The sequence below is a fragment of the Neovison vison genome, chromosome 2, assembly GCF_020171115.1.
Source record: "Neovison vison isolate M4711 chromosome 2, ASM_NN_V1, whole genome shotgun sequence".
NCBI classification, from domain to species: Eukaryota; Metazoa; Chordata; class Mammalia; order Carnivora; family Mustelidae; genus Neogale; species Neogale vison.
Genome location: NC_058092.1, coordinates 1,360,469 through 1,387,978, shown reverse-complemented (window position 1 = coordinate 1,387,978; position 27,510 = coordinate 1,360,469). Strand labels below are relative to the sequence as shown.

Here is a 27,510-nt window from a genome sequence, read left to right as displayed (position 1 = left end):
GGGCAGGTGGCCCCTGGTGCTGGTAGGGAGGAACCTCTCCCCCTCCCCCTCCCAGGCTGGACAAGAGGGTTGCCTTCCTCAGGCTTCTCCCGAGCTCCCCGCCCAGCCTGATGCAGGGTAGGCACTGGGACTCCACAGCAGGGGTGTGGTGGGCGTCGAGGACCTGGAGTCTGCCTCGGGGAGGGGCAGCCCTCTGTTCTCCGGCCCCAGACGCAGCTGTCCAGGGCAGGGCTCTGCACACGCACGCACACGTGTGTGCATCCTCACATATGCGCACAGAGAAGCACAGGCCCATGCGTGCACACACTTACGTAAGGGAGAACACCCAGACCCCAGAGCCTGTGCCACAAGCAGCAGGCCCCCTCTGCACACCGTGGCAGCCCCGAGCGTCCACCACCATCACCCACCTCCTGGCGTGGTCCCTCAAAGGACCAGGCAGGGTCCTTTGGGGAAGGGAGGCATGGGAGCGGCACACCCCCCCAGGTGACCGCTAGAGCTGGTCAGCCTGTTCCTGCCTGGCCTTCTGGTCACTGCCTGCATGGGCGCAGGTCCTTCTGGTCTCCCCCACCCCCCATTCCTGGGCTCTAGGCAGGAAAGGTGGGCAGGGGGCCCAGAGGCCCACACCACCCCCCAAAGGGTTTTCCTGACCCGGTGCCCAGGCCTGTAGATCCAGGACCCCTTCTCCCAGCCCCCCGCAGGCTCCACAGCAGTGGCCATTGGCAAGCATGGGAGCTGGGCTGGCTGGGCCCCTAGGGCTCCTCCGGCGGTGAGCAGAGGGGTCCCTGGGCCTCCCCTCCAGACAGCGGGCTTGGAGAAGCTGACCTTGGCAAGAGCTGCCACCGTGGCTGGCACGCTGGGCACCGCCCCCCCACACTGTTGCCTCGGGCACTCCAAGACTCTGGCCCAGGGTAGTGCCGCAAGCCAGAGACACGGGCTGCGCCCGCAAGTCCACGGGTGTGGACTTGGCAATGGGAGAACGAACGTCCTCCAAGGACCAGCACCTGCGAGCATCAGGCCTCCCAGCCTCGGCCAGGGCCTCAGGGGCTCCTCACACATCTCCCCTGGCCTGGTGTCCCCACCCTGGCCAGTCACAGCCCCTGCCCTTGGCCTTGGGGCTTCTCAGCTGTGCACTTTCCCCTGGCTAGAGACTTGGTGATGGGGAAGCCTGAAAGCCCAGTAGGGATGGTGGAGCTTGCCGGCTGGTCGGGACAGAAGCACCGAGGCTTCCTGGAGGGGGGGCTGCTGCTGCTGCTGCTGCTGGCGACAGGCGCCCTGGCGGCCCTGGGCCTCCTCTACGCTGCCAACAGCAGAGGTAAGTGAAGCCCCCCCCTCCGCTGTCTCCCCCAACCCTGATGAGCCAGTCTTGTCAAGCTGGGCAGGGGGGTCTGCCCTGGGCGCTGACAGGCAGGGATCGGGCAGCTCCTACCAGAAGGCCCTGTCCAGGGCGGGCTGGTGCCGGCGAGCTCTGCAGGCCGCTGCGGGACTCCTGAGATGCACAGACCAGGTCCCCCACACCGTCCGCGCAGCCCCCTCCCTTCCCCCAGGCGGCGACTGCGCCCCACAGGCCACAGCCGGCCCAGCCCAGTGCAGGACTCTGAGGACACCCCCCGCCCCCCCCAATCCCCTCGGCTCACCTGTGTCTCCGCCGCTGGTCGCAGGTCTGGAAGGACCTGCTGGGGTTCCAACCCCCACCCCCACCCCCACGCCCACCGGCTGAGGGTTGCCGCCTCCCAGACCGGCTCTGCTTACTGTGAGATGGTGGGAGGGGTCAGCCTGGGGTCCCAGAGCGATGGGGGCGTGGCCAACACTGCCTCTTCTGTTCCCCTCCCCCGCCCAGCCCTCCCCCGCCCCCCGCCCCCTCCCCCGAGGTGGCCGAGGAAGGGCTGTCCCTGGCTTGGGTTGGGGGGCGCGCAAGCCACGCCCCCTGCTGCCTACGGGCACCACCTCAGGCATGGACTCTGGGGTTCAGGGGATTCAGGAGAGATGCTCCCCTGGCACTCTCAACAGTGGGTGTCACAGACTCTGTCCCTGGAATGTTCCCCCACTGGCTGGGCCAGGGCTGTCTGCTCTGCGGTGGACGGTGCTGGTCTGTGGGTGTGACCGACGTCCCAGCCCAGGGCCCCTCCCAGCCGTGCACGTGCCTGCGGCTGCGGACCCTGCCAGCTGCTCTGGTCTGAGACCCCCTCAGGGTCTCCTGCTGGGTGGGTGGGCTCTGCTGCATGGGCAGGGGACAGGGGAAGGACTGCCGGCTGCACGGAGCCTCAGGGAGCCCAGACCTCCAGGAGCCTTTGTTCAGGGCTCACTGGGCCTGGAGACACCTTGGCGCTGGCGCGGGCCCCCGACCCCTACCCAGTCTGCCTTTTTCTCCTCGTGGTCTCCTAAGTACAAATGGGGACTCGGCCGGGGCCCCTCCCTCCGAACCCCGTGCCCCCACCCGCAGACGTGACCTGCCAGCTCATCTCGGCCTGGCCCTGGTGGCCACGGGGGGTTTACACGCTGTTTGTGTCCAAGGGCCTTCTCACTTCCATGAGGATCTTCTCCACTGATTCATGAGTTATTTCAAAAAAAATTTTTTTAAATCAAGATGCATGGAGATCTTCCTAGTTACTTTTTTTTTAATTGGTTTCTGCGTTAACTGCATTGTTGTCGGAAACTGTGGTTTATGGGGCACTGACTCCTCGGTATTGGCTGAGTCGCTGCAGGACTCACCCGAGGTCCCCGCTGTCAGCATCCGCACGGGTGGGGGAGGGCGCCTGACCGGACCGGCAGGGGAAGCCAGAGATGCAGGTCCCTCCGGGACACCAGTCCGGTCTTCTCCCTGCTTGGGGATTCGGTGTGTTGAGTCTCGTGCTGCAGAATCCTGCGCATCTTCCAAGACCCCGCAGGGCATAATGACCCTTTCTACCTTGAAGCCGTTTGCCTCGAATTCTGTTTCGTCGGGGACCAGCCTGACTGCCTGGGCCCGCTCACTCAGCCGGTTTTCCTCCGTTTTTCTTCCGAACGTTCTGTGTCTCCTGCTGTCGCTGTGTCTCCTGCCACAGCGCGTAGCCGGGCTGGGGTCCTCGTCTCTGCCCTGAAGCAGAGTCTCTCTGCGTTCACCACGATTCCTGCAGAGTCTGGTTTTTCTGTTCTTTGGTGCTTCTCACGCCGCTAACAGTTTGTTCTCTGCTCTCCCAGAGCCAGCTCGCGGGTTTTCGATCGTTGTCCTTTAAGGGGTTATCTTAGATTTTTTTGTTTAAATAGGTGTTATTTTAAAAGTCAGAGATGAAGCCTTTTCAGAACATCAAACGTCTTTATAGAAATTCCAGTGGGCGACAGAGCCCCTCCCAGAATCCTGCTCCCACGGGCAGCGACAATCACTGTCCAGCGCAGACGCCAGCAAACCGCGGCCCATCTTGGCAAATAAAGTTTTATTAGAACACAGCTGTGCCCATTTATTCATGTACTGTCTCTGGGTATTTTCTTGTTATAATTAAGTTAAATAGGCAAGACAGGGTCTGTATGTGGCTCACAAAGCCTAAAGTATTGATTACTTGGCCCTTCACAGAAAAAATACTGCCCACTCCCGGACTCGTGTGTCTTCCTGTCCAAGCCTTGACTGTGAACATTTTACTGTCGCCGCGGGATGGCAAGGAGGCATGATAAGGTCGTGAACGCCCAGGCATGCCGGCTGCCCCAAATCTACCTGTGTGACCTTGGCAGGTTTCCTTCATGCCTCTGTGCCTCAGTTTCCCTACCTGTAAAATGGAACATAGCATAGTACATACGTTAGAGGCTTACTTGAGGGCCCCGGATTTAATACATCAGTAACACTTAGAAAAATGTCTCGGTCTGTCATGCTGTTCGCGATCAGATGTCATAGCAAAATGGTGCGTTTGGTCATTTCCCAGGGTGGTGGGTGACGTGCTGCAGGGAAGGCAGCTTGAGCTCCCTACACCCGCGAGGTCCTGCCTGCCCAACAGCGGTGCATCTGCGCTTTGGGGTAAAGCCACCAGCATCGTTTACAGTTTTCTCCTGAATGTTATTCACAGCCAAGCCCTCTGCCAGGGTCCAGTTTCCTCGGCATGAGTAGCTGCCTTGTTCAAGAGGTTTCCTCTTTTACTGTCAGATTATCTTACTACATACGAGCCTGTCTTTACCCGTCTCCAGTATCAACCTCTTGCTTGTAAGATAGATTTTAAGTTCCTTGTGGGACGTGGCTTGAGGGCAAAGTAGTAATAGCTCAGCAACAGCGCTCACTGCTGACTCCCGTCCGCGTGAGTCTGTTCCAAATGACTTTTCTCAGTCTTGGAGTTCTTTTCCGAACCTCTCTGCTCTTTTCTCCAAATAATTCCGGAGGCGTGAGCAGCTTCTACTGTTGCCCAAGTAGTGGCACTCGCTGTCTCAGTCCGGAAATCTTCATCAGGTGAACTTTCCGTCCCTCTGAGCTCTGTTCTCTCTGTCCTGGGTATTATTCACTCTGACCGTGGAGGCATCGAGCTGTGAAGATTCGTGCTGTTCATCCGGCTCTGGAGAGGCTGCGATCCCTGAGTCTCAGCCGTGACGCCTCGTGTTCACCGTGGGAAGTGGCGCACGATCTTTCTGAACGTTGCGTCTCTCCCTCTCTTCTCCCGATGTCAAATTCTGATTCTGTGCGTCCTCGACCCCCTGCCCCATCCCCTGTGTCTCTGGAGAGTTTCCGTCTCTGACTTTATCCTTCTGGGTCAGTCACTCCGACCACATTCCATCTCCCTAAACCTCTCTTCCCCCATATATTATCTGCAGAAATTTTCCCCCAAAACCCTGCAATAACTTGGAACCCATACACTTTAGGACACTGCCTTTGCTCACACATATGAATTAAAATGTTGATTGTGTTTTTGCAAAATGTCAATTCTTCAAAAATACATCTAAATATTTCTGTACCGCAGTGCAGGCAAGGTTCAGACAAAACCCCATAACCAGAGGGGTAAGCTGTCACTCCGGTTTCAACCAGCAAAGGAAACTGCAGTTCAAGGGCAAAATCCATTTTGGGTGTTTTTTGTTCTTTGTTTTTTGTTTAATTTAATCTCAGTGGGGGCACTGGGTGGCTTGGTGGGTTGAGCCTCCAACTCCTGGTTTCAGCTCAGGTCATGATCTCAGGGTTATGGGATCTAGACCTGCGAAGGGCTCCCTGCTGAGCACAGAGTCTAAGAGTCTTCCTGTCTCCCTCTCCCTCCTCCTCTGCTCCTCCCCCCACTCATGGGCACTCCATGTGTCTCTCTTTCTCTATGTCCCTAAAAAAATAAATAAATGGGGGCGCCTGGGCAGCTCAGTGGGTTAAAGCCTCTGCCCTCAGCTCAGGTCATGATCTCAGGGTCCTGGGATCGAGTCCCGCATCGGGCTCTCTCCTCAGCGGGGAGCCTGCTTCCTCCTCTCTCTCTGCCTGCCTCTCTGCCTACTTGTGATCTCTGTCTGTCAAATAAATAAATAAAGTCTTTAAAATAAATAAATTAAATTAAATTAAAAAATAAAATGTATTTTAAATGAGTTAATATCAAAAGTAAGCTGGTGCAAAATTAAAATTTGAAATAAATAAATAAATGGAATCCTTAAAAAAAATTAACCTCAGCTACTACATTCTTCGGTGTTTCTAGAATTTATAATTTATTCTTTACAAACTTACTCTTTTTAATGTCTCACGACCTTGTTTTCAGTGTTTTCTTTTACTTCTTCAATATACTTGGAATATTTTCTGCATCAGGGAGGTATTGCTGCCGCACAGGCACCCAGCGCCCAGGGATGGGGACAGCCCTCGTCTATGGGGACGTGTCTGCACACCCCAGTGGGGGGGGTCAGCTGCGCCGGGTCAGGTTCACAGGGCGACTCTGTTCCACAGGAACTGACACCCACCCACCCCCGTTCCGAGCACCAGCAAGCGGGCCTGGGCAGGTTCCTCTGCCGGCAGAAGTCTCAGAGGACGGCAGGAAGCACACAGGCCTCCTAGGGTCTAGACCCAGACCTGGAACAGTGTCCAGGAGCACCACTGCCACCCCATTCTGCGGTCAAAGCAAGCCGTGCGGCCAACCCACAGGCAAGAGAGGGAGAAGATGTCCTCTGGCAAAGGCCTGGGGCAGAGCGGGGTCTAGATTTGGGGCCATCATGCCCCACACCTTCGGATCAGAGAGTCCCCAAATATAAAATCCTTGGGGATCACGGTTCCGTGTCTGTTTTGCTCTTGTGGAAGCTTGTCTTGGCGTCAGCATGAATCCATGCTCGCCCCGGCTGCCTCTGTGGGGACCCTGTCTCTCGGGCCGGCAAACTTCCCTCCAGAGAACTTGTGTGTTTGTTTCCAGCGAGCACCTGGGGAGGCCACCAGCCTGGGCCTGCCGGAGCAAGTGTCTCCCCCTGAGGCTTCCTTGGCCGCACGGTGCTGTGCGCTCACACCCACAGCCGCATGACGACCAGCCCGCCTTCCCCAGGGAGGAGGGCTCTTTTCCACCTGTCTGAGATTTCTGCTGCCTTCTTTTTTGAGAGAGAGACATGAAGAAGAGACAGAGGGAACATAAATTATTCATATCTAGGCCAGAAAAGCAAAACTTGCAGACAAAAATGTCAAAAAAAATTTTTCAAAAGATTTTTTTTAATGTAGAGAATCTACGTGAAGATAATTCACATATTACAGAAGTTATGCGAACAGAGAGAACAAAGAGCGGATTCTGAGTCAGCGGGCATTAGGGACAGCTGCTCCCATCTGGACTTACAGAGGAGGAAGACGTCCTTCTTGGGGCTTCGTCTGCCATCTTTCCCACTGACCCCATGTTAGTACCGTAGGAAGCTTCACTTCTATTCGGCCTTTGTGTGGGAAAGGCCTTACTGTTTTGCGTCCCACTTAATAGTTGGGGCGTCTAATAATGAATACTGTTTTTCTGAAAATAAATAAATTGGGGAAAAAAATAGTTGGGGCGTCTGGGTGGCTCAGTCAGTCAGGCATCCGACCCTTGATCTCAGCTCAGGTCACGATCTCGGGGTCGTGAGAGGGAAGCCCTCTCACGGTATCAGGCTGTGTCTGTACTGGGCGTAGAGCCTGCTTACCATTCTCTCTCCCTCTCGCTCTGCCCCTCCCTCCCTAATAATAATAATAATAATGTCCCACAGGTCCTAGATTCTGTGTTCCAGTTGTTTTAAAAGTAATTTAAAAGTTTCTTAGCAGGGACGCCTGGGTGGCGCAGTTGGTTGGACGACTGCCTTCGGCTCAGGGCGTGATCCTGGAGTCCCGGGATCGAGTCCCACATCAGGCTCCCAGCTCCATGGGGAGTCTGCTTCGCTCTCTGACCTTCTCCTCGCTCATGCTCTCTCTCACTGTCTCTCTCAAATAAATAAATAAAATCTTTAAAAAAAAAAAAAAAAGTTTCTTAGCATAGCTTTGGGCTCGGGCAGTATTACAAAGATGGCACCGTGCGGTATGACACTCCAGCGTCCCCTGCTAACATGTGCTCTGCTCACTGAGATACATTGTTGCAAGTAACGAACCGCCATCACCATCTGACAATTAAGGCTACACTTTGTTCTGATTTCCTCTGTTGGTCCCTCACGCCTGTCCTGTCCCAGGAGCCTGTGGGACGGCACACGACATCCTTCATCAAGTCTCCTTAAGCTACTCTTGGCCGTGATGGTTTCTCAGACTTCCCTTGTTCACGATCTTGACAGTTTTGAGGCGTCCTGGCCTTGCATTTTGTGGAATGTCCCTTGGGAATTGCCTGATGGTTTTCTCCATGATTAGACTGGGGTGATGTGTTTTGGGGAGGAAGCCTGGAAGTCAGCGGCCACACTTCTGGTGACAGATCACTGTTGCTGACCACGTAGCCTTCATCCGGTGTCTCCACTTCCCCCCTTTCCATTCTGTCTCCTCGGAAGGGAAGCCAGTGGGGGCAGCCCGCTCCCAAGGGGTGAGGAGTTAGAACCACGTCCCTAAAGGCCGGGCACCTACGGACACTCTTTGGAATTCTTCTGTATGGGGAAATCTATCAATTTCCCCCACTTCTTTACTTATTCAGTGATTTATTTGTGCCGGCATGGACTCACGCACGTGCATTTTAGGCTGTGGATTGTAATCCGGTACTAGCGTATTGGTCATGCAGACGGTTGCAGCTTTGGCCACTGGGGGTTCTGACCCATCCCCATCACGGTGGCTTGGGGATTTCGGAGGGGAGGGGAGCACTCCCTTGCTTTCTAGCCATCGAGATGTTCCAGGCTCCTCTTGTGTGCTTTCTGCCCACCGCTTCTCCGAGGATCCCTGGTTCCTTTTATGGGGTAACAGTGTTAGACCCATACTGGGGTTACAAGGTGAGATCATTACTACCGGGTCACCATGGGCAGCGGCTCTCGGCTGACAGTGGGAGGACGTGTGTGCACGCACGCTAACTCACGTCTACACACATCATCCGTAGCGCTTCTCCGTGCAACCCTCTGTGTCTACATCAGTCTGCATGGGGGCTTCTAACCCCTTGCCACGGGCCTCACCCCAGCCTCCCGCTCTGGCTGGTCCGACCTCCCACTGCAGTGGTGGGCAGTCTGGCCATCTGCCTGCCGCTTCACACTCCCTCAGTCCCAGTGCTCATGCCTGGCATTCCCACAGGACCAAGTCCACCAATGACCGCACAGCGCGGCTGGACAGCTCCCCTGCCTTGGGTCTCACACACCATTCAGGGCCAAGGTGACTTGGGTCAGCACCCTGTCCTCACCCCTTTCTGCCGAGGTACTGCATACACATGGGATGCACTTTGTTTCTTGTCTTCCGTTCCATCCTGGGACCCGAGACCACCTCCGTGATTTTCACACTTGCGTGCGTTAAGCTTTTCTCTCCGTGCTGCAGTTGTGTGGGCTTTTGCAGATACTCCAGATAACTTATCCCACTCCCTGTGGCCCCACAAAACAACGCACTGCCCGGGAATACCCCTCATGCTCCCCGCTTTCTGTCCACCACCCCTACCCCTCACCCCTGCCAAATGCCTGGCGATCATTGTTTACCACCTCCATAATTTTGCTCTTTCAGAATGTCGTCTACTTGGAATTACACTATGCAGCATTTTGGGGTGGCCTCTGCACTTAATAGTACACACGTAGGATCTATCCGTTCATTGTTTTGTGGCTCGCTGGCTTCTCTCTTGTTATTGCTCGATAACAATGCCATCATGCAGATGTAATGCAGTTTACTCATTCACTCCTCCATTGAAGGACATCATGGTGTCTTCTAGTTTTGGGGGATTGCAAACAAAAATTCTATAAAATTCACATTCAGGTTTTTGTATGGACGTAAGTTTTTGAACCAGTTGGGGAAACACTTAGGAGCGGAATTGCAGGACCGCGCTGTAAGACTGTTTGGTTCTATAAGAAGCTTCCACACTGACTTTTGGCAGGGGAGGGCTACAACGTTTGGGGATTTGGGGATGTTTTCCTCTGCCTGTTTTGTCTTTTTCCTTTGTGCCATGGTCTGGATCACCCACGGTGACACGGATTCTTTCTTGTTCAATGTGTTGTGAAGCTTATAAAACTAATTCTTCACTTCAGTTCCACTAATTACCACTTCCGTTTATCTGGCAGATCCACTTCCCGTCTTCTGTACCAGACCCTTTACTGAACTGTCATAAGCACTGAACGTTTTGTCTGCTATCTGACATCTGGTCACCCGAGTCCACGTCTTCAGACTATCTAGGGCTTTTCTGGTGATGGGTCACATTTGCCTGCTTCCTCTTGTGGGGAGGTATCTCTCGGCTTTCCTGCCCCGCCTGTGCCCTCAGGGAAGGTTTTATGAGAAGGATCTGGCAGGAGGGGGTGCCATGTGGAGCCCCACCCCTGGTGCCAGCTCACAGCCTCTGCCCTCACAGGCTCCTTGTCCAGGGGAAGGCTGACCCAGGCCACTGTCTCTGGGGAGCGCACCTCCCTGTCTGGAATTTGGCTCTGTGGGTTTCCTGCCCACCACGCTCCAGCAGGTCAGCAAACCTCCCTGTTTTTGCATCTGCAGCTTGTCCCCTCCCTGGGGAGGGAGCCACACTCTCCTCCAACTGTCCTTATCCTGATCAGAAGCAAAAATCCTTTCTCCTCCTCATCATGTCTGTGGCCAGAGCTCAGACGTCCTGTCCTTCCTGTTCACTGTCTTTCCTGTCCACTGTCCCTGAGGGGTGGCCCTTTGGGGTCCAAGGTCTAGTTCTTGTCCCAGGGCTCTGGGACAAACACCTGTGGGACAGCCATGCCTTGGCACCGATGGACGAGCCTGACAAACACCTGTGGGACAGCCATGCCTTGGCACCGATGGACCACTTCATTTCCGGTTGCGATCGCACTGTTCTCCTGTGTCCACGGGGCTGGGCTCCCTGAGGCGGGACCCGGGTCAGACTCTGTATCTTCAGTGCCTGGCACTGGGGTTGGTAATCGACAAATGTGGGACTGACGGATGAACGACGGTGTGTGGAAAGAGCAGTCACAATGGGCAGGGGAGAAATGCCCACCCTGCTCAGACCCCATGTTTCATAAGCATTTCTTCTGATGGCCAGGACCCCAGCGAGTGTCCCCAACATTTGGGCAGCTCCCTGCACCCTCTGCAGTCTCTGACCTGCATGAGGCCCTGTTCCTTCCTTCCCACCAGGTCTCTAGTGTGCCTCCCTAGTGGAGGAAATCATCCACAAGCCAGGTCTGTAGGTGGCTAGGCCAGGCATGCCCTCTCTCCAGACCTGTTCTCCTCTGTCCCTCCCCGTCACCCCTTCCCCACCCCCACTCCAGGCAGAATTGACAACCACTCAGAAGATCCTGATGCTCACCAGGCAATGCCCCGATCCTGTGCAGGGGAGGGATGGAGGAAAGTTGGCCAATGGGTCAGAAAGTGACCCGAGTCCACGTCTTCAGACTCGGGTGACCAGATTTCCTTTCCCCGGAAATGAGCCTGTTGTTCCTGCCTCAGTAGGACTCCCAGACTGTCCACCCTGCACGGTGTGGCCCGTGGCCCCGAGATAGAAGAGGAAGTCAGAGGGGAAGGAGGTCCTGCCTCAGGAACCCTCTGGACCCCGGCAGATAAGGGTGGGGCAGGCTGGGTGGGTCGGCTCTGGAGAGCAGTGGGGTGGGCAAGCCAGCAGGGTCCCCTCCCCCACATATGTTCTGCTGGGTGGCCTTGGTGACCAGGCCAGGCTACAAGGAGGCAGGCAGCAATCAGAGCACCCTGGACCCCAGCCCTGCAGCAAGATGCCGGGCCCGTCCCCAGCAAGCCCCCAAGGTACCCCGTAGGGGGGCTGGAGGCCAGAGCTGAGTGCTGTGTTTTTCCCCAGGGAAGCAGCTGACACTCTTTCCTAGCCGGCTTTGCTTCTCAAAGGAAGAGAAGACCATTATAAAACGAAAACCCCGAGGTAGCTTTGCCTTCCCTATCAAAACACGGCCCCAGCAGGTGGGCTGGAAACTGGGCCTCCTGTGGGCTGGGCCACTCCGTAGTCCAGGGTGTGCAGCTGGGGAGTTAGAGTCCCAGGGCCCCCAGGACCCCATAGAAAGATGGGACAAGACAGGGCCACAGCCATGAGCTGGATGCAGGGTGTTCCCTGGGCTCCAGGAAACCAGCCTGAGTTACCCCCAGGCTTTGGGGTGCTGTCTCTGAGACTGCACAGGTGCCCCTTTATACAACCAGCTAGCCACACATAGGGGGTGTCGGGGGGCCACAATGTGCAGAGACGAGCAGCACGGGCAGGCTGCCTGGAGGAGGTGACAGGGACGAGAGCTGGCTGGCAGAGAGACAGAAGGGCAGAAGGACTAGCTGCAGTCCGGGGATCCAGAGAAGCTTTGGGGTCAGTGGAGGCAGAAGGTGCCAAGAGGCTCCCAGTTCCCAGCAGGACTGACGCCGGCATGAGGCTCACCTCACTCTAGGCCCCATCCTGGGCCACCTGGGAAGACTCAGGGTCGCAGGTTGGACTGACCCTGGGGGCTAGGGGCGGTCTAAGCCTGGCCCTGCCCGCCCCAGCAGACTGACCCTGCCTCGCCCCGTCCTGCTCTGCCTCCCCTCTTGCTCACAACACGTCCTGCCCACAGCCATCCAACGGCCCAAGGAGATGGGCGAAATCTGCACCAGCCCCGGTTGTGTGATAGCAGGTGAGCCCCTTCCCCCCACCTTCCACAGCCTTGCCCGGGGTCGGGGGCTTCCCATGATGCTGGCACAGGCCCCCCAAAGGCCCAGCAGAGCCACCTCCAAATGTGGCACGGGGGCTGGCAGGCGGAGCCTGGTCCGGCTTGCCGGTGGGGCCCCTGCAGTGGGCTAGGAAGAGAGGGGTACTCCCACTTCCCATCCCTGCACCCCCCGGAAGCCGCCCGCCCCCCTCCGTGGCCCCCGTGATGGGGCAGGAGGTTGTGCTGGGCTGGGTCCTCTTGTGGTTACAGAAAGAAAGGTCACATGAACATACGAATTTCCTCCCACAAATTTGTCGTCAAATTGGAGCCCATACGTTGCTATTTGCAGAGTGAAAAGAGTGAAAATGGCCAGAAGAAACACCAGTGAAAACTCAGAAATGAGATTTTTCTGACCACGTTGGGGGCGTGGACAGGCACTCAAGCTGGTGCTTCCTGTCAGGCTTCAGAAGGGACAGAAGGCGAGGGAGGGTCCCAGATTCGGGGGGGCGTGGGGGGAATCCAGCCTGGCCGCCTCCGCTGAGAGCCTGCCGCGGGGAACCCCAGACCCCACCTACCCCGCACACTTGCGCTGCTGGAGGCCAAGCCGTCTCCTCCATCCGCAGACAACCCCAAGTAGTGGGTAAGAGCCCCCTCCCCCACAGACATACCGGTGAGTGAGGGGGCTCCAGGGCCAGGGCCCCCAGCAAAGCACCTCCTGGGCACCCAGACTGCGGGCGTCCCAGGTTTGCAAACGTGGACATGAAGAGCAGAAAAGTCCCAGGGTCCCAGATCATGTGAACAATAAGTCGTCGCTTAGAACTTGAATTTCTGCTTCCGACCTCACGGAGGCTCAGAGAGGGCAACGGACACTCCCGGGGGCACACAGCCAGGATCAATTGCCCAACAGTCCCCCGGCCACCCGGGGTGGCACCCGTAACCAGGTGCCCCCTCCCACCCCACCGTCTCCGTGAGTAGCTGCCAGGATCCTCCAGAACATGGACCCGTCCAGGGAGCCCTGTGACGACTTCTACCAGTACGCGTGCGGAGGCTGGCTGCGGCGCCACGTGATCCCCGAGACCAACTCCCGATACAGCGTCTTTGACATTCTTCGAGACGAGCTGGAGGTCATCCTCAAAGGTGAGAGCAGCTGCGACCTTGGCCGTGGGGCTGGGGTGAGTCTGGGCACCTGCCCCGCTCTAGGGTGGCACGGGGCCAGCGGGACCGGCTGCTGGGCCTGCCTTGGTCCTACAGGCACAGGGGAGAAGAAATCCCCCTGGATAAAGGCCTGCAGGGACAGAGGGACCACTTGTCACTGAATAGGGGGAGGGGGCACTGCGACCTTTGACCTGCTCTCCCTGCAGCCGCCTCAGGCCCCCATCCATCTTCCTCCTCTGCCCACAGGGGTGCTGGAGAATTCCACCACCGAGGACAGGCCAGCTGTGCAGAAGGCCAAGATGCTGTACCGCTCCTGCATGAACGAGAGTGAGTGGGGACGGAGGGGTTGCAGGGTAGGGGAGGTGCTCCGGGACCCACAACCCCTGGAGCACAGCATGGAGGGGCACGCCACTCAGGGTTCATGCCAGAGGGGCGGCGCCCCCGTCGACCACTGGGTCCAAGCTCCTCTGAGGACACAGCCTTGGTCCCAACTGCCTGTGACCCTGTCTAAAGCCTGACCACAGCCTGGGGCCACGCCACCCAGGCCGGGGGGAAACAGTGAGGGGCCCACCTAGAAGCCCCGGCCTCTGGCTAAGCTGGCCTACAGGACTGCTGCCGAAGGCGGGTCAGGGAGGAGACATCAGCTGACCCGCCCCGAGGCCCCTGCGTCCCCACCTCCATCTCCTGTGTGAGGGAAGTTCCCAGGCTCCCAGCCAAACCCTCGCTGCCCCGGAGAACTTGTTCACGGCCCGTGTTCCATGTGCCGTGCTGCTGGGACTCCCCAGGGGCCCCCACCCAGGCCACAGTGCCCAGGGCTGCCCACGGGGCACCTCTCGGAGGACTCCCGGGCCACAGGGCCTCCCCCAGCCTGGCTCGTCCACCCACGACCCTCATCCTTCCTGCCCGCCTGCTCTCCCCGAGCCCCGGGCGCCGGTCGCAGCTGCGTCCGTCAGGCCCCTCTGTGTCTGACGCTGCACCGTCGGACGGGGACCGGGCGCGGCGCCAGGCAAGCGGTGTCCCCGCGGGCCCGTGAGAAGGCGCACCCCCGCCACGGCTCGGATGAGTGACCCCTCCTCGCCTCTCAGGCATCATAGAGAAACGAGACTCGCAGCCCCTGCTGAACATCCTGGACCTGATGGGCGGCTGGCCGGTGACCATGGAGAGGTGGAATGAGAGCGTAGGTAAGGCGGGGGCCCGGCAACTCCACCCGGGACTGCTCGTCGCTGAGCCCCTCCAGGCTCCTGCGGCAGCCGGGGCCCCTGCCCAACCCCTCAGGAGCCCTCCCCTCCCGGCACACGGGCCCGGCTATTTTCTGGGCCCCCTTGAGGGAAGCGGGTCCCTTGAGTCCCTCTGGCCCTCGGTGCCCCAGCGTCCTTGCCACCACAAGCCAGGCAGGAGCTTTAGGAGGCTGGTCCCGACGGGATCCGGGACCCAGAGCCCAACAAGGGCCTGGCTGGGACCCCAGGAGCCCAGCCGGGACCCAGCCCGAGGCGCTGACCCCCCAGGCCCCAGGTGGGAGCTGGAGCAGCAGCTGGCGCTGATGAACGCGCAGTTCAACAGACGCGTCCTCATCGACCTCTTCATCTGGAACGACGACCAGAACTCCAGCCGGCACATCATCTACGTACGGGTCGCGCCGGGGGCCGGGTCGCGCCGGAGGCCGGGGAAGGCCGGGGCCCTCGTGCCTGGCTGGGGCGCGCTCAGGGCCGTGGGGAGCCGGCAGGGGCTGGCTCTGGGGAGCGGGTGAGCTCCAGCGGTGTCCCTGAGCCCTGCTCCCATCCGTGTCCTGCTTGGGCCCTGGTCAGGGAAGCTGGCCTGTGTGCCAAGCCGTTTTGGGGGGCCATCTGTCCGGGGCTCTGGCACCAGGGCTGGAAGCCTGACCTCAGAAAGCCCCCACGGGCCACAGCTGGGCCACAGTGCTCCAGGAGGGCAAGGGTGCCATAGAGCCACCTCTGGGCCCACCCTGCCGTCCAGCCCCCGCCGCCCTCCACCCATCCCCCGAAGGGCAGGGCCGGGACCTCAGGGCCCGCCCACGCACCAGCGTGACCCCGTCCTGGAGGACCCCTTGTTTCCAACTGGGCCCAGTTCAGGGGGAGCGGAGGGAGCTGCTGTCCTCCTCAGCTAGGCTGTGGAGGGACCCCCGCTCCTCGCCCAGCTTCACCCCCTCTGTGCCTCCAGATAGACCAGCCCACCTTGGGCATGCCGTCCCGAGAGTACTATTTCAACCAGGGCAGCAACCGGAAGGTGAGTCAGGCTGACCCCCGGCTCCCCCGGCTCTTTCCTGCCCCTCTGCCTCCCACCCATCACTTCAGGGCCCACCGTGGTCGGGCTTCCCCCGTGACCCCTTGACCCTCGCCACGCACAGCCTCTGTGAGGGCCTGCAGGGGGCTCTGAGGCCCGTGCGCAAGCTAAGCGCGACCTTCTGCATCATCAAAGGGACCGTGCCCCGCCATATGTGGGGACAAGCTCAGCTTGACCCATAACCCCGGGTCACAGCCCGCGTGCCTGTCGCACAGTGCAGGGCTGCGGCCGCACCATGGATCTGCTGCGAGAGCCCCTGAGATCCGAACACCAGCCACCCCAGCCCAGGCTTGCCCCTCAGGCGCTCAGCTCCTGCATCAGGGGAGGAGGGAGACGAGGAGCCAAAGAGGGTAGAAGGAAGAGCCAGGCAGCGGCCTGTGACAGGGGGAAGTTGCAAAATGACCCATGGTGGGGAAGCAGTACGGTGGGCTTCCTGGTGGAGGGGGCCTATGAGCTAGGCTGGGAAGGATGGGCCCAGCCAGGAGACAGGCTGAGCGTGGCTGACAGAAGAGCCCTGGGGTGGGGCAGTGGAGCTGAGAGAACCAGACCAGGCAGCTGGAGCAGGGGCAGGGCATCCAGACGGCCTCGTGCCGGGCAGCATGGACCGGACAAGGCAGCTACGCCGGCCTTCTGCCGGAGGACGTGCCCCGTCACTCCTCCATGGCATGAGGGAAGCCCCTCCCAGGATGGGGTCCCGAGGAAGCAGGTCCAGGAGGGGCGTCCATCCTCAGTACCCACTTTGTGACCCTAGGGCTGAGCCTGGAGAGGGCAGCCCAGCCAACAGCCCTGGGCCAGCCCCGGACCTTCATTAAGCACCTGCTGTATGCCCAGCACTTTACACACAGCCACGAAGCCAGACAGAATATGTCTCTGGTCCTGCGGGAGCCCAGAGGCCCGGGGTCGCCGGGCTGGCAGGGGTGGACAGGGGTGGAGCCGGAGGGCGCTCCGAGCAGGCAGGGCATGGGCTCCGTGTGCAGGCGACCATGCAGGTGCGGGGAGAAGGTCTGCTCCCATAGGCCTCCAGCTCCCGTTCAGCCGATTCTGGGAGCGTGAGCAGCAGCAGAGGCCCCAGCCTGGGGGACGGGGCGGGGGCTGGGGCTTGGGGGGGAGGAGCGGACAGTCCGGAGACCCCCATCCCGGGGCTCACAGGCCCTGCCCTCACTGCCAGCCGAGCTTGGCCCCACAAGCCTCCTGGGGCCTGCTTCCTGTCATACACCCACCCCCACCCCACAGAGAGCCCCTTGGGGGCCAAGGCGGCGAGGCCGCCGGGCTCCGTTCCGGTCCTTTGGCGCAGGTGAGGGAAGCCTACCTGCAGTTCATGGTGTCGGTGGCCTCGATGCTGCGGGCGGACATGAACCTCCCGGAGAACAGCTACCTGGTGCGCGAGGACATGGTGCAGGTGCTGGAGCTGGAGACGCAGCTGGCGAACGTGAGGCCGCGGCCCGGCGCGCGGGGAGGGGGGTGGGCCCGGCTGGCCCGCCCCAGCGTGACCACCTGCCCCGTGCAGGCCACGGCCCCCCAGGAGGAGAGGCATGACGTCACCACCCTGTACCACCGGATGAGCCTGGAGGACCTCCAGAACAAGTTTGGCCTGAAGGTGAGCTCCCGCCCCCCACGCCCCCCATCCGCGAAGCCTCAGAAGGATCCCGCGGGCACACACGCCAGGCGCACGCTCACCCCGGGACAGCCGGTGGCAGCTGGGCTGTCCAGGGCCACAGGCCCCCGTCTGTGAGACGACCACAGCAATGACCCCACTTTTCTGAGCAGGAGACAAGCCTGGGAGCGTGGCTGATTAACCCGAGCCAGGGAGACGCCCACCCAGGGGTCTCGGTCCCCACGTCTGCCCCACCGACCCGCCCACCCCGGACTGAAGGCTGCCCCACGCCACCACACCCTCAAGCCCTCCCTCCCTGCTGGCCAGGCTTACGCGTGGGGGCCGGGGGCTGGGAAGAGCCAGAGAGAGGGGAGCACCCCGCCCAACCCCAAACTCTGCTGGCTGGCCACCCTGAGCCCCCAGCTGGTCCAGCAGCCCCCCTCAGGAGGGGCAGAAGTGCGATGCTAGCCATCGCCGACCTCAGGGCGGAGGCCAAGTCAAAGGACGGAGAGGGTGGGTGAGGACAGAGCCGAAGTCAGAGGCCAGAGGGCCTGAGCAGGGATGGAGCCAAAGTCAGAGGGAGGAGACGACAGGAGGTGGGGGCAGGGATAGAAACCAAAGCGCCTAACCCCTGGTCAGAAAATGCCGTGTTTGGAGCCGCAGAACAGAATGGGAAAACTCAGGGACTCCTGCCCGGGGCTCATGGCACCTGGTGTTCCGGAAGACTCCATGGTCCCTGGATCCTGCCCTCTTCCTTGGCACGGGCTCCCCATGAGGACCCGCTGTGGCCACCCCTCAAGACAGCCCAATAACTGGCCCGCCCCCCAGCGGGCACTTTGGGGGGCTAGGCCCTGCTCTGGCACCGGCCGCAAGCAGGAACCACGCAGGCAATCCCCTACCTTGCACCCACGCTGCCGTGCAGGCCAGGAGCGAGAAAGATCAGGACTTGCAGGAGTCAGAAAGCAAGGGGGGGGTGCGGACGACGGCAGCCAGGAGGGGCCACAACAGGCAGCTGAGCAGTCTTGGAGGAGGGACCATCTGGGATATGCGGCCCAAACAGAGGGGCAGCCAAGACCAAGGTCCTGAGGCGGGAGCTGCAAGGCCGCTGGAGGGCAGATGAGGCCGGGAGGTGACAGGGTGCACCGGGCCAGACTTCCCGGGCACCGGCCTTGACGCTGCGGGAGAGGGGTCTGGGGCACCGACGTGATTCACACTGAGGACCAGCCTGCAGCACGGCCCGGGCAGGAAATGGGGGCCGCTGGGCCAACTGTTAGCAGACGCGGCGAGAGGGGGTCTGCTGGAGCCGTATCGAAGGTGGACCCCGCAGGGTTTGCAACTGTGCTAAATGTGGGGAGTGAAGAAAGAGATCTCGATGGCCCGCGGGTGCCATGCCACAGAGATGGCACGGGAGCAGCTCCGGGGATGCTCTGGGAGCCAGGCCTTGGGGCGTCTGGTGCACGATGCACTTGTAATGCTTAGACTTGCGTCCCCGTGAGCATGTGCACACAGGCCTTCCTCAGATCAAAACCACCACAGACACCCTCCTCATGGCCCTGCCCCTGCCCTTCCCCAAAGCAGCCACCACCCCGACTTCTCCCACCACGAGAAGCAACATCAGAACCAGGCAAGCTGGCTCATTTGCACAGGGCCTCTGTGGCCTGCGTTTTGTAGGTGAACCTCGCTGTCCTTATACCCCACACGTCACTGGGCATCAGGCAAGTTTCCCTCATCCTGACTGCTGTGTGATCCATTCTGGGAACGTGCAATTCCGCCCCTGGGGAATTCCGCCCCTACTCTTTTTAGACCTCTGGGTCAGATCCCATTCTGGGCTCTTCTGAATGAAGTGGCCGTGCTCATTCTAGTGCATGTCTTTTGGGGCGCACATGCGCGCAGTGCTGTTGGGTGTCCATCTGGGAAGGAGCTGGCCGGCTCACAGAACACACATGCGCCCATCTTCAGAAGACAGCCCCACACTTTCCCCTGCGCGCAGAGTTGCTGTCCCCAACAGCATGTATGGAATGTCCTCGTAAGATGCCTTACACATCTCTCGTCAGATTTGCTCTTAGCCGTTTGGTTTTTTCGTACTGTTATGAAGGGCCTCATTTTGTAACGTATCTTCATGGTTTTTGTCGTTGGCATACAGAGATTCTGACCGTACGCTCGGCGGTTTTACTCAGTGCACACACGAGTTCTGGCAGTGATAGTGATGGTACGCATCTTGTTTCCTTCCTAAGAGAAGAACCTGCCCCAGTTCGCCATCTTCCTGTTGGCCGCGACACGTTTGTTCCTGTGTCGCTGCTGTCGTACGCAGAGTCCCTTCCTCAGATTAACGAACTTGCCTTCTGCTTCTAGTGCGCTAAGAGTTTCTATCCTGAACTGATGTGACATTTAGCAAATATCTTCCTTTCTGCATCCATCAGAATTAGGGTGGGATTTTCCTGCTTTATCTCATCATCACAGTGAGTTACAGGATTCGATTTTCAAATACCACACCAGACTTGAAGTGCTTGATTAAATGGAATTTGACTGTGGTGTACTATCTATTTCATGTGGGTACAGATACGTCCTAATTCCCAAGACTTTCCTTAAGGCTTTTGTATCTATGATCATAAATGAGACCGCCTGTTACCTTCTTTTTGTGATATCCTTATTTTAGTATTAAGTTACTCTTGGCTTCATCATTCCAACAGACAAGAGTTTTCTCTTCCCCTCTCTTTTCTGGGAAGTTCAAGGAGGATTGGCAATATGTCTCCTTTAAATGTCAGAGAGCATCCACTGGAAGAGCCAGACGAGTATGGAAATTTCTACATGGGAGTATTTCAAATTAAAGATCCATTTATTACATATAAGACTGTATCGGCTACTCTTTGGTCATTTTGCTAAATTGTGGGGGTTTTTCAGGCATTTCCCCACCACACTGAAGTTTTTAAATCCATCAGCATAATCTCTTGTCACAGTCTGTGGGCGCTGTGCTAATGTCTCCCACCCTTCTCCTGGTTCTGATCATCTTGACTTCTCTCTTGTTCTCTGAATATTCTTTGGTGGGAGCTGGATTTTCTGGATGCCCAGGAGCTATGTCTACCTCTCTGTCTCTCCCTCTTTCTCCCCGTGCCCGCCTTCCCCAGGGATTTAACTGGACGCTCTTCATACAATCTGTGCTGTCCTCTGTCAAAATCAAACTGCTGCCAGATGAAGAAGTGGTGGTCTACGGCATCCCCTACCTCCAGAACCTTGAAGACATCATTGACGTCTACTCAGCCAGGTGAGGACCCAGGGAAGGGCCCAGAGGCTTCCGCATCCCCGCCTCTGCCCCCGCCCCTGCCCCGGCCCTGGCCCCGGCCCCAGCAGCTTCTCCTGACGGGAGAGGACCCCGGGGGGCATTTACTCAGGGAGTGAGGGACAGGAGCGGGTCAGTGTTAGTGGCTGACAGAGCCTTAGAGACAGATGCGAACCCTCCTCGCGCTGTCTCAAGCACCCGGGAGCAGACAGGCTGGGTCTGGGGCTTGTCCTCGAGGTTTCCCCACCACCCTGCTTGCGGCGATCCCTCTGCTTGGCACAGAACGAGTCGACCAAGAGCCCATAGGACCAGTAATCTCTCTGGGCTCACAGCACGCCCCTGTTCCATACCCACGCTCTGCCCCCCGCCCTCAGGACCGTGCAGAACTACCTGGTCTGGCGTCTGGTGCTGGACCGCATCAGCAGCCTGAGCCAGCGATTCAAGGAGGCACGGGCCAACTACCGCAAGGTGAGACCCCACAGAGGCAGCTCCTGCCCTGTCCTGACACTGGCTCGCTCAGTTTACGGTACGGAGCGCCCGCTGTGGGCCAAACACCAAGGTCCACCCTGGGGTCAGAGCCATGAAAGAGCCTAACAAGGTACCTGCCCTCTGGGGGCCGTCGACAAACTGGAAGTCGGCTCCTTCAAAAGCAAAAGTAGAACAGCAGGAGAAGGGACAGGACAGGGAGAGCCTCTCTGTGAAGGTGACGCTGGAGACCTTGAGGAGAGAGTGACAGGGCAGATCCCCAAGGCAGGGAACACCACGGGCCCATGTGAGGGAGAGGACACTGAGGTCAGGGAGAGAGATGGGGCCAGCAATCACGGGACCGATGCATGGATTCCCCACGCCCTGAAAGTTGCCGAGGCGGTAAGAGAGAGACCCACAAGCTGGTGTCCTGCTGGCGCGGTCATTCCGGCTGCTCGGGAGGTGGAGTGGGGTACAGTCAGGGCAGAGCAGGGGACCCACTGGGAAGCCCTTTGGTCTCGGTGGCTCTTCTGGGACAATGATCCGAGGGGACGTGGAATCAGAGTGGAGACAGGGGCCATCATCCAGGTGATGACAGGTTGGACCAGGGGTGACAGGTTGGACCAGGACATCAGCAGCAGACAGAGGGGCCTACGTCAGACAGTTGAGGTACAAACGGAGGGGCCAGGGAGTCGGGGGACTCTGGTTCTTCGCTAGAGAATGGGACGGGCAGAAGTCCTCCAGCGCATCAGGAAAACACGGCAGAGCAGTTGGGGGGCAAGTCTGGACCCCGGCTTGTCACGCTGGGTTGGAGACGTGGCTAACCAAGCATCTCCTCTCTGGGGATGGGAAAACTGGGGGCCGCAGAGCTGGGGGGCTTGCAGCTGAGCGGGGTCGGGACCCCAGGGCCTCCAGCGTCAACACGAGCCTGTGCTTTCGGGTGGGGCTGGAGTCCTTGTAGTCGGAATCCGGCCAGACAGCCAGGCCAGGGTGGCAAGAACAGGGGGCGAGGAGGCACTGGGGGCTGAGTAGGGCCCTACCACTGCCCCAGGGTAAAGGCACAACCCAGAGCCTGAGTCGGGAGCCCTTCCCCGAAAACTGCGCTCTCGGTCCTGCCCACACCTGTGGCTAACCCTCAGAGGGGACTCTGAGTTCCTCCGTACCCCGCACTGGCTCCTGGGCTCCCCGAGGCCGAGGACAGGGAAGCCGGTGCTGGTGAAGGCAGCCGTGAGTGAGTGTGAACGTGACCGGCCGCCGCAGGCGCTGTACGGCACGACAGTGGAGGAGGTTCGCTGGCGGGAGTGTGTCAGCTACGTCAACAGCAACATGGAGAGCGCCGTGGGCTCCCTCTACGTCAGGGAGGCCTTCCCCGGAGACAGCAAGGACGCGGTGGGTGCTCCGCCCCTGTCCATGGTCCATGGCCCGGGTCCAGGTGCTTCTCCCCGCAGGGACATTGGCCCACCGTTGGGGGAGGCGGGTCCCAGCCCTACGTGGTGACTCCTGGCTCCTGGGGTGGGCAGCCCAGGGTCCCCCAGCTGCCCATGTGTGCTCAGTGATCTTGGGAGCTCATATGTGCCCGGCGCCCCTCCCATGGGGAGGCCAGAGGCCCTACCCCCAAACTGACAGGTCTGTCGGGGAAAAGGAACGGGTCCTACAGGCTCGGAGTCCAGGGGTGGGCAGGTCCCAGGCCCACCCAGGTGAAATACCGACAGCCATGACCCCTGTCCCCATGGGAATCATCCCTCATCCCCACCCCAACGCCACAGCAGGGATGGGGCTCTGGACCTGACTCCTGCAGAGACCCCAAAGCTGGTTGTGCAGGACAAGGGCCATGCACTCCCCCCAGGTCAGAGAGCTCATCAACAAGGTGCGGGCGGTGTTCGTGGAGACCCTGGACGAGCTGGGCTGGATGGACGAGGCGTCCAAGAAGAAGGCCCAGGAGAAGGTGGGCGGCTGGAGCCCCAAGGACTTCCCGCCCGGAGAGGGCAGCCCCAGCGTGGGCTCCCGGGGTGACCGTCAGCACACCCGCTTCACAGAGGAAGACACCGAGGCTGGGTGTGGCTCGCCCAGAAAGAGGCTGTGGGCAGAGGCGGGACCCGAAGCCAACTGTGGGAGACCCCCCCGCAGCACCCCTGGGAACAGGTGTGGGTGGCCATGGCCTCGGAGCAGAAGCCCCACTGGGCCAGTGTGACAAAGGGAAGCTGAGCCCCTCCACCCAGCCCTCACCCCGTCACACCCTGGCTGGCTGTCGGGCAGACCTTCCACCCGGCGCTGAGCTGGTCCACATCTGCCCCCATTAAACCTCCCCACAGCCGGTACGGAGGGCCGCGTCCCCGAGCCCCCTGCCCACAGGGCAGTGCAGCGAGGGGCAGAGCCAGGATCCCCGTGGTGGGGCGGGCACAGACTGGCCCAATGTCCTCCCTAGGCCATGCACATCCGGGAGCAGATCGGGTACCCAGACTACATCCTGGAGGACAGGAACAAGCACCTGGACGACGAGTACTCCAATGTACGCCCGCAGCCCAGGGGCCCCCAGGGCCTCCCCGTCCCCTCACCCCACTCCGATGGGCCCCCCGCCCAGTCCTGCGAACCAGGAGCCTCCAGGGCCCCTGCAGGCGGTGCCGGCACCAACCCGGCCCCCTCCCTGGGTGGGCCGCTCTGGAGTCAGTCGGGGAGACCCAAGCCACCAGAGGCCCCTCCCCCACCTGCACCCAGAGCCCGCTGGCCTTGCAGGGGACTACCGAGCCAGCCCCAGGGCCTGTCCCCAGCCACTCTTGGCCCCTCCCTCACCCCCGGCCGTGACCGCTCCTCTCCCATAGCTGAACTTCTCTGAGGACCAGTACTTTGAAAATGGTCTTCAGAACCTCAAGGCTGGAGCCCAGCGGAGCCTCAAGAAGCTACGGGAGAAAGTGGACCAGAACCTGTGAGTGGGGACGGCATGCGGGAGCCGGTGGGCTGAGGATGGGGCCAGCTGAGGGGGCGGTGCTGGGTCCGACTCAGAGCCCACTGTGCCTTTGCTCTGGGGCTCGGGGAGGATTCAGATCTGCGGACTGCCCGACCTCACCCTGGCTGTGGGCGACGCTGGTCTCGTGGCACAGCCACCGTGACACGGGCCCGAGGTGACCCGGAAGCCAGCAGGGGGGCTGGAGGGAGGGCTCGGAGACACAGGCTCTAGGAGACCGCCCGTTCGTCACAGCTGGATCATCGGGGCGGCCGTGGTGAACGCGTTCTACTCCCCAAACCGAAACCAGATCGGTACGTTCCTGCCCTCTGACCGACCCCAGCCCCTCCTCCTGGGGGGAACTTCAGCCCGTGCCCCAAAGGAGAGAACCTCTCCCCACCTGTAGGAACGTCACCCATCACCCCAGCTGTGGGGACATTCCTCTCCTTTGTCTGTGAGCGGTGGGGGGTCCTGAGGGGGGCTGCACACCCAGCCCCAAAGGCAGCTGAGAACCATGGGAAGAGTCTGGATCTGCTGCGCACTGGCCCTGGCCCCTCGGCTCCGGGCCCTCACTTTCTTGTCTGGAACGTGGGCCTGTTTGGAGCCCCGCCTCCTGGGCCACGGGGTCCCGAGGCAGGAGCCCCAGGGGGACCGCCCCGAGCTGGCCCATGAGGGTGCGCGCGCTCAGGGCTGCCCCCACCTGTCCCCGAGCAGTGTTCCCCGCTGGGATTCTGCAGCCCCCTTTCTTCAGCAAGGAGCAGCCCCAGGCCCTGAACTTCGGGGGCATCGGGATGGTGATTGGGCACGAGATCACTCACGGCTTTGACGACAATGGTAGGGAAGCTGCGTGGGGTGCTCAGAGCGACGCCACCAAGTCACACACCCACACACGCCTCCCCTCTGCACCGAGCCGCAGTCCCGGGAGGGGACTGAGGGACAGGGCCCTTGGGCCATCCAGTCAAGCCCTTCAGGATTCAGATGGGGACACTAAAGCCCAGGGCGTGGGAAAGATTCGCCAGGTCCCCAGGGGAGCTATGCTGGCAGGATAGGTCTTGAATGGCAGGTCCCGGTAGGGCCTCTTGCTCTAGGCAGAGCCATGGAGGAGAGGGCACAAGGGCCTGACCCTGCCCCCACCTCCCTCACCGGCCCTCCCCGGGCCTGTGACACAGAGACAGGGACACCATCGCTCGGGTGGCTCGAAGCCACAGCTCCTGCCCTGGAGCCTGACCGGTGTCATTCCTGGACAGCCAGCCTCCTCCAGCCTAGAGATGTACTGACCCGATGCTCCTGCCCCACACCATGGGCTGGGGACACCTGCCTGGCTCTAGTGGCCTGTGACTCTGTACACAGGCTCCTGCTGCAGCCCAACGAGGCTGGCTTTCCCACTGGGCTTGACCACTTGACCTTCTGAGGGCAGCCTCTTGTCCCCCGCAGGACCACATGCTCCCCTTACCTGGGGTCCAGACAGTTTGGACACCCCAGCAAGGGTCTTAAACCCTGAGACCAGACAGCCCAGGTCCTAACCTCAGGGGTGGCACGGGGGACTCCCAAAGCCCCCCTCCCAGGCCCAAGCAGCCCAGTGACATTGTGCTGACCTTTCAAGCAGGCCAATGTCCTTCCGGGGCCCGCTCCCTGCTCACACGCGCGCTCTAGCTATTGGGGCTCCCAGGGCACATGTAGGGAGGCTGGCCCTGGGCAGGGACGGCCGTGTGGGCAGCCCACCTATGCCCACCCAGGCCGGAACTTCGACAAGAACGGGAACATGCTGGACTGGTGGAGCAACTTCTCAGCCCAGCACTTCCGGAAGCAGTCGGAGTGCATGGTGCGCCAGTATGGGAACTACTCCTGGGATCTGGCGGACAACCAAAACGTGAGCAAGCCCCGGCCACGCCGCCACCCCCGGGGAGCCCGCACCCCAGCCCTGGGCCCCGGGGGAGGCAAGGTGGCTCTGGCCACCACCCCCTCTGCCATCCCGGGTCCTGTGCACAGGTGAACGGCCTCAGCACGCTCGGGGAAAACATCGCCGACAACGGAGGGGTGCGGCAGGCATACAAGGTAGGTCTGAGCAGGGGCCTCTCAAGGACGGGTGTCTCGGTGAGGCAGAGACGGTGCCCCGCCCAAGCCGAGGTGTACCCCGGAACCCGCTTCCATGGGTCCTGGGAGGCCGCGGGGCCCCGGGGGAGCCGGCCTGGCGGCAGGCAGGCACCTGGCTGTTCTGCCCACTTTTCACCCCGACCTTAGAGGAGGCTTCGACCTCTGGGGAAGCCGCTGTCCATCTCCATGTGAGACGGCAACACTCCCCACATACCCACCGGCCGCAGCAGCACCCCTACCCCTGCAGCCCCAGGCCCTGGGCCTCGGGAGCTCATTCCGGGTGGGCCCTGCGTGGCCGTCTGCCCAAGCCCGGCCAGCGGAGCCTGAGATGACCGCGAGGCCATTAAGGAAGGAGTGACCGTCCCTGGGGGTGCTCAAAGGGCCATAAGCGGCAGAAGCAGGACCTCTACCAGGAGTAGTAGGCCTCGGTGCCGGGACTCCAGAGTCCCTACGGGCTGGTGTGCCCCCGGGAGCGAAGGCAGGCCTGGGCCCAGCTCCTGTCTGGCACCTGCAGGCTTACCTGAAGTGGATGGCAGAAGGCGGCAAGGACCGGCAGCTGCCAGGACTGGAACTCAGCTACGCCCAGCTGTTCTTCATCAACTACGCGCAGGTAGCAACAGCCCCAGTCCCCAGCCGGCCGGCCACCGTGCCCCGGAACCAGTCGGAGGGCCTCCACTATGGGATGCTTCCAGGGGTGTGGACAGCGGGCAAGCCAGGCAGAACCAGAACTTACAAGCCTGGAAAGGTTCCTAGAGGAAAAGGATGGCCGGGGATCGGAGCCCGAGGGTTCGGATGGAGCTGGGGCTCCCTTCCCCGCACCCGAGAAGGGGCAGCCTGGGACAGGCGGGACGCCCCCATGCCTAGAAAGAAATGAGACCACAGGCCCGCCCCAGCTGCGCCTGGATCCCCTCAGGGCCCCCTTACTCCCCCGTCCCATCGCCCCAGGCCCGCAACCACACCCTTCCTGCGCCCACAGGTGTGGTGCGGGTCCTACCGGCCCGAGTTTGCCATACAGTCCATCAAGACCGACGTGCACAGCCCCCTGAAGTACAGGCAAGTAGCCCCCCCTACCCGCAGGCAGACCCCCACCCCTAGCCCGCGCACCCAGGGAGGCCGGCTCAGGCCCCCGGTCGCCCTCAGGGTGCTGGGCTCGCTGCAGAACTTGGCGGCCTTCGCGGAAGCCTTCCACTGCGCCCAGGGCACCCACATGCACCCGCAAGAGCGCTGCCGCGTCTGGTAGCCATGGGCGAGCCGCACTGCGTGGCCCACGCGCACCTGCCGCCCGGAGCCGGGCGTCCTTCCCGCGCACCGCGGGAGCAGCGGGCGAGGCCAGCACGCATCCCGCCCCGCGCCCGGAGCGCCGCCGCGGCTCCCGGGAGAGTGGCGCAGCCGGGGCCCTCCACACTGGAGGTAAGGGCCGCTGCGCCCCGGCCCCGCAGACCTGTTTAACTGTCCGCATCCACTCTCCAAAGCGACCTTGTCATCTGTCCATGCGCTTCAGCCTTGAGCTAAGTAAACGCTTCAAAGAAGTCAGTGGCCTTGTCTGTTCGGGAGGGTCCCGGGGGCAGTCGGGGTGGTAGTTCC

The 27,510-nt window shown here is 60.8% G+C and overlaps 1 protein-coding gene across 1 annotated transcript; it reads left to right on the top strand.

The window, feature by feature from the left end:
- Positions 1-927: 927 nt before the first annotated feature.
- MMEL1 (membrane metalloendopeptidase like 1) lies at positions 928-27,166 on the top strand. Its single transcript, XM_044236266.1, has 23 exons — positions 928-1,312; positions 11,277-11,354; positions 12,025-12,084; positions 13,075-13,236; positions 13,501-13,581; positions 14,340-14,435; positions 14,760-14,878; positions 15,433-15,498; positions 16,850-16,984; positions 17,063-17,152; positions 20,275-20,411; positions 20,801-20,894; positions 22,152-22,280; positions 22,738-22,836; positions 23,317-23,400; positions 23,711-23,814; positions 24,088-24,146; positions 24,547-24,666; positions 25,569-25,702; positions 25,822-25,887; positions 26,441-26,536; positions 26,903-26,979; positions 27,067-27,166. Exons 1-23 carry the CDS (start codon positions 1,156-1,158, stop codon positions 27,164-27,166), a joined length of 2,343 nt encoding a protein of 780 aa, XP_044092201.1. The 5' UTR covers positions 928-1,155.
- The last annotated feature ends 344 nt before the right edge of the window (positions 27,167-27,510 follow it).